The sequence below is a fragment of the Nycticebus coucang genome, chromosome 17 (genome assembly GCF_027406575.1).
Source record: "Nycticebus coucang isolate mNycCou1 chromosome 17, mNycCou1.pri, whole genome shotgun sequence".
NCBI lineage: Eukaryota > Metazoa > Chordata > Mammalia > Primates > Lorisidae > Nycticebus > Nycticebus coucang.
Window position 1 is genome coordinate 22,034,196 of NC_069796.1, and position 13,810 is coordinate 22,048,005.

General features: G+C 36.1%; 1 protein-coding gene across 8 annotated transcripts in view; it reads left to right on the forward strand.

Annotated features, from left to right (window-relative positions):
- The window catches only part of CSNK1G3 (casein kinase 1 gamma 3), a 110,036-nt gene that overhangs the window by 27,060 nt on the left and 69,166 nt on the right, over positions 1–13,810 (forward strand). For all 8 annotated transcript variants that reach the window (XM_053566698.1, XM_053566701.1, XM_053566703.1 and 5 more), the window contains exons 2-3: positions 3,514–3,939; positions 9,835–9,875. In XM_053566698.1, the coding sequence (XP_053422673.1) occupies positions 3,762–3,939; positions 9,835–9,875 (219 nt within the window). In that variant the 5' untranslated portion in view covers positions 3,514–3,761. The remainder of the gene's footprint in view (positions 1–3,513; positions 3,940–9,834; positions 9,876–13,810) is intronic.

A 13,810-nucleotide genomic window follows, 5' to 3' on the forward strand; every position in this document is an offset into this window, starting at 1 on the left:
GCTGTAGCCTACAAAATTTAATGTTATATATTTTAATGTATATTATATATAATATATATTTTAGAATTTTTTTCTAATTTCCTTGTGATTTCAACTCATAAATTATTTGAAAGTATGTTTAATTTTCAAAGTTTGAGGCTTTTCTAGGTATCATATGGTTATTGATTTCTACTTTAATTCTGTCTTGATCAAATAATATATTCTGTAATATTGGAGTTACTTGGGACTTAAATTATAGCACAGCATGTGATCTTTCTTGGTGGACACTGAAAGGACATTTTATTCTCCTGTTTTGGATGTTGTCTGTTCTAAATGTCAATTAGTTTAAGGTAGTTGATGAAATTATTTAGATCTATTACTGATTCTTTTGTCTCCTTTACTTTATCAATTACTAAAAGAATGTTGTTAAACTATTTAAAAATAATTATCTTTTGCCTTTAGTTTTGTTATGTTTTGCTTCATTCTGCTCACACACATTTATGATTTTTATGTCTTTCTGTGGAAAGACATAAAGCTTTATCATTGTGAAACGGACTTCTGTACTCCTTGGTTATGACATCTACCTTGTATGATATGGTCTCAACAAACTTTATTATATGTACTGTTTGCATAGTGTATCTTTTTTTCTGTTCTTTTGCATTCAATCTATCTGTGTCTTTGTGTTTAAAATTGTTTCATATATAGTGTGTACTTTGGGTCTTGATTTTTTATATATTTTGACAATTTTTACCTTTTTTGGGGGAGAATTATGTCTATTTCATTTTTTAAATTTTTTATATCATTTTCCTGTTTTCTTTTGTCTTACATGTTCTGTTTCTCTTTTGTTTTAATTAAGTAACTTTTTTTTTTTGTAGAGACAGAGTTATTGCCCTTGGTAGAGTGCCATGGCGTCACACAACTCACAGCAACCTCCACAACTCCTGGGCTTAGGTGATTCTCCTGCCTCAGCCTCCCCAGTAGCTGGGACTACAGGCGCCCGCCACAACGCCTGGCTATTTTTTTGCTGCATTTTGGCTGGGGCCGGGTTTGAACCCGCCACCCTCGGCATATGGGGCTGGCGCTCTGCTCACTGAGCCACAGGTGCCGCCCTTAACTAAGTAACATTTTAATACACCATTTTATTTCCTATCTTGGCTTTTTAGCTATTTCTCTTGTAATTAATGTATTTTTTACTGTTTGATCTAGGCATTCAGATGTGCATTTGTAACTTATCATTGGCTCTTTAGAAGTAGTATGGAACTTACATCATTCTTCACAAATATAAGAATCCTCTTTTTATTCTCTATTTCTTTTTAATTTCTTTAGTTGACAATAAAAATTGTACATATTTATGCACCATGTAATGTTTTTAAATATGTGTACGGTACTGAGGAATGGCTAAGTGGAGATAATTAGCATACACATTACTTCACATACTTATCATTTTTTTGTGGTTGAGAACCCTTGAAATCTAGTCTTAGTGATTTTTAAGGAGAAATCTTAAAATACTGTAATTCATTTATAACTCCCCCTTGCCAGTTTATGTTGTTCTACATTTTAACATTCACTTATGTTATAAATGACTGAATGCTTTACACGTAATTTATCTTTAAAGGAAATGAATACCCATGCATTTCCTATTTTCAATGTTCTTTCTTCATTTCTTCTTCAAGTTTCAAATTTCTATCTGGTATCACTTTAGCTTAAAGGACTGTTGTTTTGCAAGTCTGCTGGTAACTAATTCTCAGCTTTTCTTCATTTGAAAATGGCTTTCTTTTACTTTGTTTGTAAAAAATGACTTTACTGCAAGTAGAATTCTGGGTTGAAATTATTTTTTTATTCCTTTCATTGCTTTGAAAATACCATTACTGGCTCCTTGACTATAGCACAACGGTTACGGCGCCAGCCACATACACCAAAGTTGGTGGGTTCGAACCTGGCCCAGGCTAGCTAACCAGCAATGACAACTGCAACAAAAAATAGCCGGCTGTTGTGGCGGGCACCTGTAGTCCCAGCTGCTCAGGAGGCCGAGGCAGGAGAATCGCTTAAGCCCAAGAGTTTGAGGTTGCTGTGAACTGTGATACCACGGCATTCTACCCAGGGTGACATAGTGAGACTCTGTCTCAAAAAAAAAAAAAAAAAAATACCATTATTCCATTTTCTTTTGTTTCGGTTGAGTAAAAGTTAGTTCTATATGTCAAGTGTAGTTTTTCTTTCTACGCTTTCAAAATTTTTTTAGTTTTGGTTTTTAGAAGTTTGGTTACGATGTGCCTGTGTTTAGTTTTCTTTGTATTTATCCCTTATGGGACTACTGAGTATCTTCAATTTGTAAGTAGATGGTTTTCACCAAATCGCGGGAATTTTCAGCTTTAATTTTTTCAAAATTTTTTTTTGTCTTATTCCTTTCCTTCAGTTTAATAGGTCTCATAGCTATTTAGTAGGTTTAGAATCCTGTCTTTTAATTCAAACATCCAGATCAAGTTGGAGTCTGTTGCCTTTGACAACTTTGTTTCCTGGCTGCGGGCCCCATTTATTGCTGCTTTGCATGTTTGATAATTTTTAATTGTATGGTAGAGATTGTCTATGAATATTTTGTGAGTCTGGGCTTTTTGTCTTCTTGAAAATGTTGAGTTTTGTTCTGGAATGCAGTTCCTTGGCTCTCAGAGCCACTCGATACTATCTGGGTTTGGTTAGGCTTCAGTTGGGCCTGTGTAGCGTAGTCCTTACTATTTTCAGTCCTTACTTTTCAGGTTGTCTTTGTGATGTCTCAGCTGCATGTCAGGGCTGTTAATGAGGTTCCTCCACTGTCACTGGAGAGAAACTCTAAAGTCTCTCAGCGCTGTTCAGCTCCCAGTGTCTCCATTCTTCATATTAACCCTGCAGTAGCCGTTATCTGCTAGGTAGAGCACTCCCCTGCATATGGTAGCCCAGCCTTCTGCCTTACCGCCCTACTGCCCCTCACACCCCTCTGCTAAACTCCCTCCCTCAGGGAGGGCTCCACGTATCACAGACGCCACTCACTTCAGCAGCTGCAAACTCTTACCTGTGATCGCTGTGTGCTGCCTGTACTGTCACCCCCTTGCGCTATGATCAGGAAATTGTTCCCAGCCAGACAGCCTGGATGAAGGGGAATTTACCTTTTGTGCTGTTTTCCTTAAGGATCGCAGTCTGTACTGCGTATTATCTGATGCCTGCAACCCAGTGCTTCATATGTTTTATCTGGCTTTATAGTTATCACGGTTGAAAGCAGAGATCTTACTCATTTGTGCTGAGTATATATTTTTTTCCATTTTTTAATTTTAAGAAATAACTGAATCCTTGATTTTCTTTCTTTTGTTTTTATAGTTTCTTAGATATTTAAGTACAGAAATAAAGGGTAATGGTTAGTTAATCTGAGAGTCTACTCTGGTGTGACTTCAGTGGGCATCAACAAGTAGCAATGATTGATTGCCTAAATTTTTATGTGATCTAATTTCCCAAATGTTTATTTTCAAGTTCTCTTTGTTGACTAGTCTTTTTTTCTTCATTTTCTAGCTCTCTATCAATATCAGCTCACATCACTGAAAAGATAATTTTGAAGATATGTTTTGCTGAGAAGACAACTGAGAAAAATTTTACGAATGGGATGAACACGCTTCAGTCAATTGACTACCTTCTGCAATTTAAATGTTAACATTACCCACCTGGTACAGTTACCTAGTGATGTACCTGTTTTCACGATACCCTATTTCATTGTGCTTGTCTTGATTAAAGAATTCAAAGTGGAGTACCGCAAACTTGATATGGATAATAAAAAGAAAGACAAAGACAAATCAGATGATAGAATGGCACGACCTAGTGGCCGGTCGGGGCACACCACTCGAGGAACTGGGTCTTCATCGTCTGGAGTTTTAATGGTTGGACCTAACTTTAGAGTTGGAAAAAAAATTGGATGTGGCAATTTTGGAGAATTACGATTAGGTAAGACTATTTTGTTTATTATGTTAGAATCATTTTTAGAAATGGAAGATACTTTTTAATGGAAATGATACAGTTATTTAATTATTTACAGTATCACATAATTTAAAGAATACAGATGTTAGAAATTTCTTATGTACTAGTATTTTCATTTGTAAGAAATTCCCTCATATAGGAGCGTCTATATTCTTGAAATTACCCAGAATATGAGAAAACAAGAAAGTAAATTAAAAAGGCTCAGCAGGCAGAAACAAGTGCTAATAACTTAAAGTCAAGTTAATACATTGAAATGTCATAAAATTAATGCAATTTACATTTTATAATTTATTTTTTCTTCACCCTTCCCGCTCTATCGCTCCCCATAGGGTGGGGTTCAAGAGTCTGTAATCTTAACAAGGGACACAGAATATTGACTCTGGTTATTATAATCAGGTAAATTTGGGAAACTTTTAATTAAACCTCTTAGCTCTACATTTAAAGCAATTAAAATTCAGCGAGGGGAAGGCTACTTGTTAGATGTCCCTAGTAATTTAATGACAGATTAAGGATCAAAATATAGGTCTTTTAACCCCTAATACAGTAGAGATATGGCTTTCTCCATTGAAAAGAAACAAGAAGAAGGTGGTATGGTTGTATAGGAGTCACTATTGAGGTGCCATGAGAGTTCTGGTTAATGGACCACAAAGAGTGGGAACTTTAGATGCAAAAAGAAAATTTGATTTGACGATTTTCCTTAGATCCCACCCTCTTCCTCCAAATGAATCCAGTTGTATGTTTATCTACTCAGCCACTTCTGCTTTTATCTTGTGAAGCACCCTACTTTGTGATGACGCCTCTGTCTTATTAGTTTTTGTGTAATTGAACGAAGCAAGCCAATAAAAGACAATGATAGACTTTGTACATAGTTGTAACATGTGCTGGAAGACTGTATTGCATTTTGTAGGGACTCTTGAAAGGGTGAATGTTTTACATTTTATTTTTTGAAGGATGTTATATTAGCTACTTGGAAATACTTAAAATATTTCTGATTTTAGAGTTAGAGAAAACTTTCTTGTTTATAACTGTTATTCTTGTGTATAACTTTGAACAGCACCCATCCATTACTTATTGTATGTCTGTCATGTACCAGACATGGTTAGGCACTAATAATACACTGGAAATATGTAGAAATAGTCTGCCATTATGGAATACATAGGTCACTTAACCACTGAGGGCCTCATATTCCTCCACTTTACAGTGGGATTATTTCTACTTCCTAGGTCATTATGAGTATTAAATTTAGGTGATAACATAAAAAGACCAGTGCTATATACTTTGGCCATTTTTATTCAAAATTTGTTTCATGTAATTTATTTCAAAATATGTTCACACACATAAATACTTATACATACATATATGTATGTATACATGTGATTTAGTAGACCATTCTAACCAGGGCGATATGAGAAGCAATGGGTACCACATACTGAAACTACAGAGGGTGCCAAAAAAAATGTATGCACATTATAAGAAAGGAAAAAAACTATTAAAATTGTAATACTAACTATATGCTGATTAATAAAGGATAAATACAAGTCATGTTGAGCACCTGTTGTAGTTGCAGAAGTCAAATGTGACTTCAGTGTATTTACTATATACTGAAAAAGGAGTAGAGCATCCCTCGCCCCCTTTTTTTTTGCAGTTTGTGAATAAACAGTAATAGAAATAAGGTGATTTCTTAGTATACCTACCTATCTGTCTGTTTATCTGTTTAACCTATCTAGGGGTGTTTGGTATATACCTATACGTGTGTATATTTACATGAATTTATTTAAATATATTTATGATCTGCATTTTATATATATATTATATATATTATTATATATTATGTATATATATTATGCAGAACTAATTTAATCATCACATTTTTCCATTTTCATAGACTACTAAAGGAATATTTTACTGTTTTTTTTTTAAAGGCCTCAGATAGTTTTTCAGTAAGAAAAAGTTATCGTGAGTGTTATCCTTTTTATACCTGGATAACCAAATGCGAATGTTAAAAGCTAGTTTGGATTTTTAAAATGCTTTCTTTAAAACCTCATTAACAGACACATCTAAACATTTGGCATTTGGTTACTAGTATTGAATTTTTTTGTGGTTAGTACTGAGTAAGAAAGACTAGAAAGTACACATATTATAGTTGAATGACTGTCAACAAAGGTGCTCTCAAAACTTTGGGCTGCACAACTCTTTTTTGTAGAAGACAAGTCTCATATTGTACAGTGCATTGAAAACTTTAGACCTCTTAGGTACTAAATTGGAGTTGCAACCTTATGTACAAATCAAAATAGTCCCCCTTGTACAAACACCTGAAGAAGAAACTGTACTACCCACTGTTGAAACAACTCTTATAGGTAAGTAAAACAAAAATTGGCCGTGAGATTAAAAAAAACTGTTTCATTTTTGTTTGGACTCTGTTTTTATTTAAAAATGATGAATTGATGTGCAGATGCTTGTCAACTTATGATAGGACCACATCTCGATAAACCTATTGTAAGTTGAAAGTGGACATTTTGTAGACATGTTGTGATGTGAAGACAGAAAACACAATATTCAAAAGATGCTGGCAATGCTGGGCACTATAATAGAATATTGATTGCTTCCTCTAGGTATTGTGTGGCTGATTGGGAACTACAGCTAGCCAGGAAAAGATCAAAATTCAGCATTTAGGCTCGGCGCCTGTAGCTCAGTGGCTAGGGCGCCAGCCACATACACCAGATCTGGCGCGTTCGAATCCAGCCGGGGCCTGCCAAACAACAATGACAACTACAGCCAAAAAATAGCGGGGTGTTGTGGCAGGCACCTGTAGTCCCAGCTACTTGGGAGGCTGAGGCAAGAGAATCACTTAAGCCCAAGAGTTTCAGGTTGCTGTAAGATATGATGCTGCAGCCCTCTACCCAGGGCAACGGCTTGAGACTCTGTCTCAAAAAAAAAAAAAAAAAAATCCAGCATTTAAAGTCAATGTGTATTGCTTTTGCATCTTCATAAAGCCAAGAAATCTTAAGTCAAACCATTGTAAGTTAAGGTCTGTCTGTATTTGTGGTTTTATTTTATCTTTATGTATTGTTGGTAAGGTTTGCATTCTGCACTGGAATATGTATTTCTAGTTTAGACAGTCAAAACTCCCAGGATTGTTGACACCCAACATAGCCAGCTAAATATAAGGTTGTTTTGCATGTATTTTTATTTTATTTATTTATTTTTTAAGAAGCAGAGTCTTACTTTGTCGCCCTCGGTAGAGTGCCGTGGTGTCACAGCTCACCGCAACCTCCAGCTCTTGGGCTTAGGTGATTCTCTAGGCTCAGCCTCCCGAGTAGCTGGGACTACAGGCACCCGCTACAATGCCCAGCTATTTTTTGTTGCAGTTTGGCGGGGATCAGGTTTGAACCCACCACCCTCGGTTTATGGGGCTGGCATCCTACCTACTGAGCCAAGGGCGCTGCCCTTGTATTTTTTAATTTTTCTGTGTTTTAAGATACTTGGATATCTTACAAAACCTTCGTGGCTGGGAGAGATTGCCTCTCCTGGGATTAGCCACTTCTTAAGAGTTAGTAAAAGGCTCATCATGCCTTTGACATGCAGACTAACCAATTCACAGCTATACTTTTTCTATCTGGTTAGCGCACCCGGGAGGCAATATTCCTCTGCTTTGATTGTCCAAGAGCCGTGTACCAGGCAACTGGAAACCATCCCTATGGCTCAGGGGTCACTGGAATTATTCAGACTAGGAATCCTGAACTGTTTTCCCTGCCTTGTCTTTACCTCAGTAAAGGCTTTGGTTTAACTCTGCACTTGCTTCTGTCTTCCGTCACCTAATCAAACATGGTGCATCCCCTGTGGCCCTGTATGGTATTCAGTGTGACCCTTCCCCCCAAGGACTTGTGAGTATAATAAACTTAGTTTTTTCTTGAGCCTTTCCTGTGTACTCTTGAGGCCACACCTGATTAATCATCACATAAAAGAACATAGTGCAAAGATGTTATGTATTTATGAATAACTGTCTGGAAAAAGATATTACAACTTCTGACATAATTAGGTATACTACAAGAGCTTCTCCATAACATACTTTATTTTTCTTTCTTTTCCTATTCCCACATAGCTCATAACTCTCCTTCTTTTATTCATGGTTGAGAATTGTTCTGTTAAATTCTGTAGCCCTTAAAGTATATATTAAATAAATAAGTAGATTTGGGTGGGTTCATCATTTTTATATTTATTGGTTTTCAACTACTTCTGACTGAAACATATTATAAGATCTATCTGAAAAATGTCATAACTAAGGAATAGACTATAATGATGTAACAAAAAAAATCTCAAATATAGTGGTTTTGGTTTTTTTTTTTGGCCAGGGCTGGGTTTGAACCCACCACCTCCAGCATATGGGACTGGCGCCCTACTCCTTGAGCCACAGGCGCCACCCAAATATAGTGGTTTTAAGCAAATAGTTTATAGAGAGCGAGCGTCCAAGGTATTTTTTTAGGGTCCTTCAAGTTCTATCCTTATGCCAACTAATTGGGTTTATGAGACCTATGCTACTTAGCATTATTATGAATGTTTGTTTTTCTTCTTTGTTTTCACTTATTTTTGTACAGTAAGGACAGTATTCAGAAGAGAATTATGTGTATATGAATAAACTATTATAAAAAGTGGCAACACATCTGAGGCTGAAATTTTGCCTGGAGGTTAGGCAAAATTTAGGGGTGTTATGCTGGAAAACCACATGTGTCCAAAGTTGACAATCGCCTCTTCTGTGTTCAGTAGCCAGTGTGACCAGGGCCATTTACTGTCACATTTGGAAAAAAATATCTGTCATTGTTCTCTTTTCCTGATTACAGAAGTAATACATGCTAATTGAAAAACATACTGGAAATTCAAAATCACGTGTTGTGCTGTTTTTCATTTTTAAAAACACACTTACAAAGACACATATTATATATTAAATTGTCTTCATATAGTCCTTGCTACCAAAATTCCCCTTAGGGCCTACAGATGCTGGCCCAATGGAATTTTCTAGATTATTTTGCCAATGCTAAAGTTTACTACAAGTTGATTTATTTACATGTTAATGATACATGTATTAAATCTATATTCTGGTTTGTCTTATACCTACACTTTGTGGTATTTTTTTTCAACTTGCATGAATTTGGAATATATATCAAATCTATGTAAAATCTTCAGATCGTCTTCTTTTTATCTTCTTACAATCAGAAAGCCATATATGGGGACATAGGGATGATAATTTTTTTTTTTGTTTTATAGCTTATATTTAACTCTTAAAATACTTGGAATTAATTTGGTTATAAGGTGAGGTGCTCATAACCCACTTTTCCCTCAAAGTAGTTAACTAGCTTTTCTCAGTCAATAATAACTTTCTCATTTCATTTTAAATATATTTCAGATTTTAAAAATATATTTGACATATTAATATTTCTGGAATTAAATGTGATTCCAAATAAGTTCATATTCCGCAATAATGAAGGATTTAAAGTAAGATGGTGTTTGGGAGAGGAATTTTGTATTCCTGTTATTACAAAAGTTTTGGTTTTGAAATTTTTTTAGCATATGTTTGTTGATTACTTTTTAAACTGTATACAATATTCTAACAAAATCAGAATCTTCCTACTTTTGTATGCAGGCTAAAGTGCTTATTAGTATCACTTTATATCCAGATGAAATACTACATACAAAATTGAGTTGATTATAAATTTAAATTTCTTTGTTATTGAATTTGTTGCTAAATAGACACAAAATTATGCTTTATTTAAATATATCGTGTACTTTCTTGCTCAGAGTACAGTTTTATAATATATCTTTTACAGTTAATTATTGGTGGAATCTGACTTTTTTTTCTTTTTCAAGGGAAAAATTTATACACAAATGAATATGTGGCAATTAAACTGGTAAGTTCATGTTTCTTAACTTTTCTTAATTACTTCCTTGTTACTTCTTTAATTATTAACTTATTTTAATTTTTTTTTTGTTTACTTGGGTGTTTGTTTGAGAAGCTGTGTGCATAACTGATCTTTTGTTATTACACTCTTGATATGTCCTTCAAGTGTATGCTAATGTGTAGGACATTTGTGATTTTCTGTGCAATAACAATTCCATCCCTTTTCTTTAGCAGTCTTACAGAATTGAGTTTTTGAATTTGGCACGTGATTTTTAATTTTGGGAAGGATTTTTAATTAGATAAAAATTAGAAAGCAAGATTTATTCTTCTGATTCAAATATTTTGACAAAAGTATTTTAGTATTTATGATTCTGTTCTTTGAAAACATATTCCCAGGTAGCTTCTGAAATTTCTTTTTCTATGGACATACATATATGGTAAAGCTGACCTACTGCTTGACTTTCAGGTGTTCAGAAATATTTGATGTGGTAGGGATGAAAAGAACGCAAATTCCTCCGAGATTATTCTCAAGTCTTAAATGTGCCTACTATGACAGCTGCCAGGCAGAATTGGGATTCAGGAATAGGAAGAATTGGGATCCAGGAATTGGAAGAATTGGGATCTAAAATTCTTTTTAAAAGATACTTTCATCTGGCACAACTTTTCTGTTTGGTTTGCCAGCCAGGTTTTCCTAAGGGTTAGCATGGTTTCATTCTTCCTGTCTACCTGCCTTTGCCAACCTTTTCTCTGCCAATATAACCTCCATTATTAGGGTAATACCTCCGTTATTAGGGTAATGTGAAATAAATATATAAAGGAGGGGCTGGTAGGCGAAGAGGCAAGAAGGAGGCAGTAGAAAACTTCAGATGAAATGAAACTCAGTACTACTTAATTTAAAGTATCTTTGTGCATATAGACTAAGTTTTGTGTGATCAGTTCTGTTTATTTCCCTGGGAAATAAATATGCCTGTGGGGTTATGGTACTGTCAAGAGAGACTTGGTTGGCTGACATGTGACTTCAGGCTGGATTTACCTAGATGAGTTCATCTATTAAAGTCTGGTTTTGGGCTTTATAATGCGAAATTTGCTTAGCTCATCTCATCAAGATTGTCACTGTTTCTTGGAGGTAGATTCACATAATCAAGATCCCAGAGATGTAAATGTTCAGCAAAGTGAATTTCTAATTTATAGTGAGTATTTTACTATTATAGGTCCAGAATGCCCAATTTTTTTTCCTATAGGCTGATCTACATAGAGAGCCAAGTTAAAATTACAGAGTTCCTTGGTGAGTATGAAATTGGGACAAAGGGATTTAGTGAATATGAATCTTAATAGGCCTCTTTGATCTCTTTGACATTCTTCCTTCTCAGGTACCAGGCGAGGGGTCTTGAACCTAGGTTTTGTGTGGCATGGGGGTGTGGGGCAGTGGCATGCAGGGTGGAAGGATGCCCTGTGGTATTGATACAGCAGCTTCCTGTGAGCAGCCCTACTCAGGGAGTGTGTTCTGCATGTGAATGGTATTTATCTTATGTGTCAAGATAGATGAACCCTTGTGTCAAAGTAGGAGTCGCTGCTCTACCATAACCTTGTCTGTTTTACTCATTAAAGCAGTGACTCTCAAGTCATTATTTTTAGATTTGGAACTTATTTACCTTGTCCATACCATTGATACTTAGTAAATATTTGTGTTGCTGTCCACTGGCCTAGTCAGAGACACAGAGGTAGACACTGCAGATGAAATGAATGATTTATTAAGAGATGGTTGGTGCTCGCTCAGGCACAGCAGCAAATGGCCGTTCTCATTCACATTCTCATATACCCAAAATCATCAGATAGAAATAATCCAAGAACAAGGAAGACAAAAGGTAAAGATTCCTTATCAGAGTTAATCCAGTAAAGTACGTACACACCTTTCCAAACCAAGAATATCTTGTTTAGGATAAACAATAATGGAGATGAACCACAAAGGGCTGGGTTGTCTGTTCTGAATGCCTACTTTCCTGTATATGACTAACTAAAAGTTTTTGTGTAAGTAGAGGTAGGGGATTAAGTGCAAAGGTCCGTTGCCCGAGGCAAATGCTCTGTCTCCAGCTACCACCTGGCGAGAGCTCTCCAGGATATTCTTTCCTTAAAGGCGTGACTGCCTGCATTTTTCAGCAAAGCTGCTTATGTGAGCTGGGGGAGAATATCCCCCAAAACTCACATCTAGCCCAAGTACTGGAAATGTTCCTTCTCAGAGTCTCGTAACTTCAAGGAGCACAAATGAGACTGAGTCACCTACAAGGGTGCAGTGGACTGTGCTCCTTCATTTCCCCCTTTCCAACTAAGGACTATTTGCCTGCACTGCTGTTACAGCCAAAAAGACAGCTGCATTACGATCAGAGTTTTCTTTATCTGTTGGACTTTTTTGCAAATGATATAAAGTATGAAAATTATGAGGCAAAACAAGAACAGAGTACCTGCAGAGGTTTCAAACAAGGCATGAATCTTATCTAATGGGTTAAGTTGTACAATTCCATCAGAAATATCTTGTAATATCTCATCTCCATTGATTTGTTCTAATTTTTGTTCATACGTGCTGTATACCTGATGTTGTAATTCAACAATATCAGCAGTTAAATTTTCATGGTTTAGCAGGTGTTTCCTAACTTTATACCAAGGAAATAAAGTTTCATTGTTAGAGACAGGAGTAATACAATAAGGGGAAACATTCCAATCACATTTCAATTTCATTTGTTTTTCTAGACTATACAGTTGATCACCTAACAAAATTACTGTTTGCTCTAAATCAGCTAACTCATTATGAATTTATGTGTCAATTTGTTTTTGAGTAACCCACAACCTTTCTGCATCTTTATGCCAATTAGATACAAATATTTCAGTCTTAATAGATTCAGTAAGGGCTATTGCAGCAGCGGCGGCTGCAGAAGCCATGACAGCTATAATTCCAAGAATTGCTGCTATAAGTAGACCGATAAACTGCTTGGTTCTCTTGGTCAGCTTTCAAGCCAGATTCGCGAGAACTGAAATTGTGGGGATTCTTCCCAAGGCCTCATCATCTTCACTGGCAGCCAGATCCCAGTCCTGGCCTGCAGAAGAAAGATCCTATCTTGGGAAAAATCAAATCTCCTAGAAATGTTAAGACAAGTAAATAATTGACAAGTTCCTGGACAGTAGATCTCTCCAGTTTTCTCATTCCATGAAATGTTGCCCACAAGCCAAACGAAAGACAGTTTTACACCAGCATGAGTAAAATACACTTCTTGCAATTTAACGTGGAAAGTATATTGGGAATGATGGTGCGGTTTGTAAATGTGGGAGCCCCTCCGGGCATGAAGGCCAAACAGAGCTGGTCCAGTTTTCCATAAATCAAGTTGGGATGCATATCCAGGAAGGCCTGGAGCTGGTGGTGAGCTCTCTTCCCACACTAATTCCTTTGAGGATGAGTATATAATATCATTGCATTTCGCTTGTAAACTAAGATAACCGTCACCAGTTTCAAGTCCTCCCTTAACATAAGAAGAAGGTCTCCACTCAACAATAGATCCAAATTTAGTTTGCTGGAAGGCATACAAAGAGACCCTTGACATTTTGAACAATGAATCTAATCTTCAATATCAGTAAACACATGATGCTTGTAGTGAGGCAGTGAGGCAACAAAGAATGTTGTGTCACTATTAATTTAGTAAAAGTCATAGTAGAAAGCATGTAGACGTCTTTATTTCTGGAAGTATTACTGAAACTGACCCATTGCTGAGCCCCAAAAGATAAACAAGGGAGCTCGTGCCCAACACAAATAGGAGGTCCCGTACCTCCTGTAGAGTAATTCTTAAGAGATGTGCCTTCTTCCTCGGGTTTAAATGGACCACGATCATTCATATGGCCCAGGAAGCCAAGAAGTTTCATTAACATAAATGGAAACAGAAGGCTCAAACCAGGAGACCC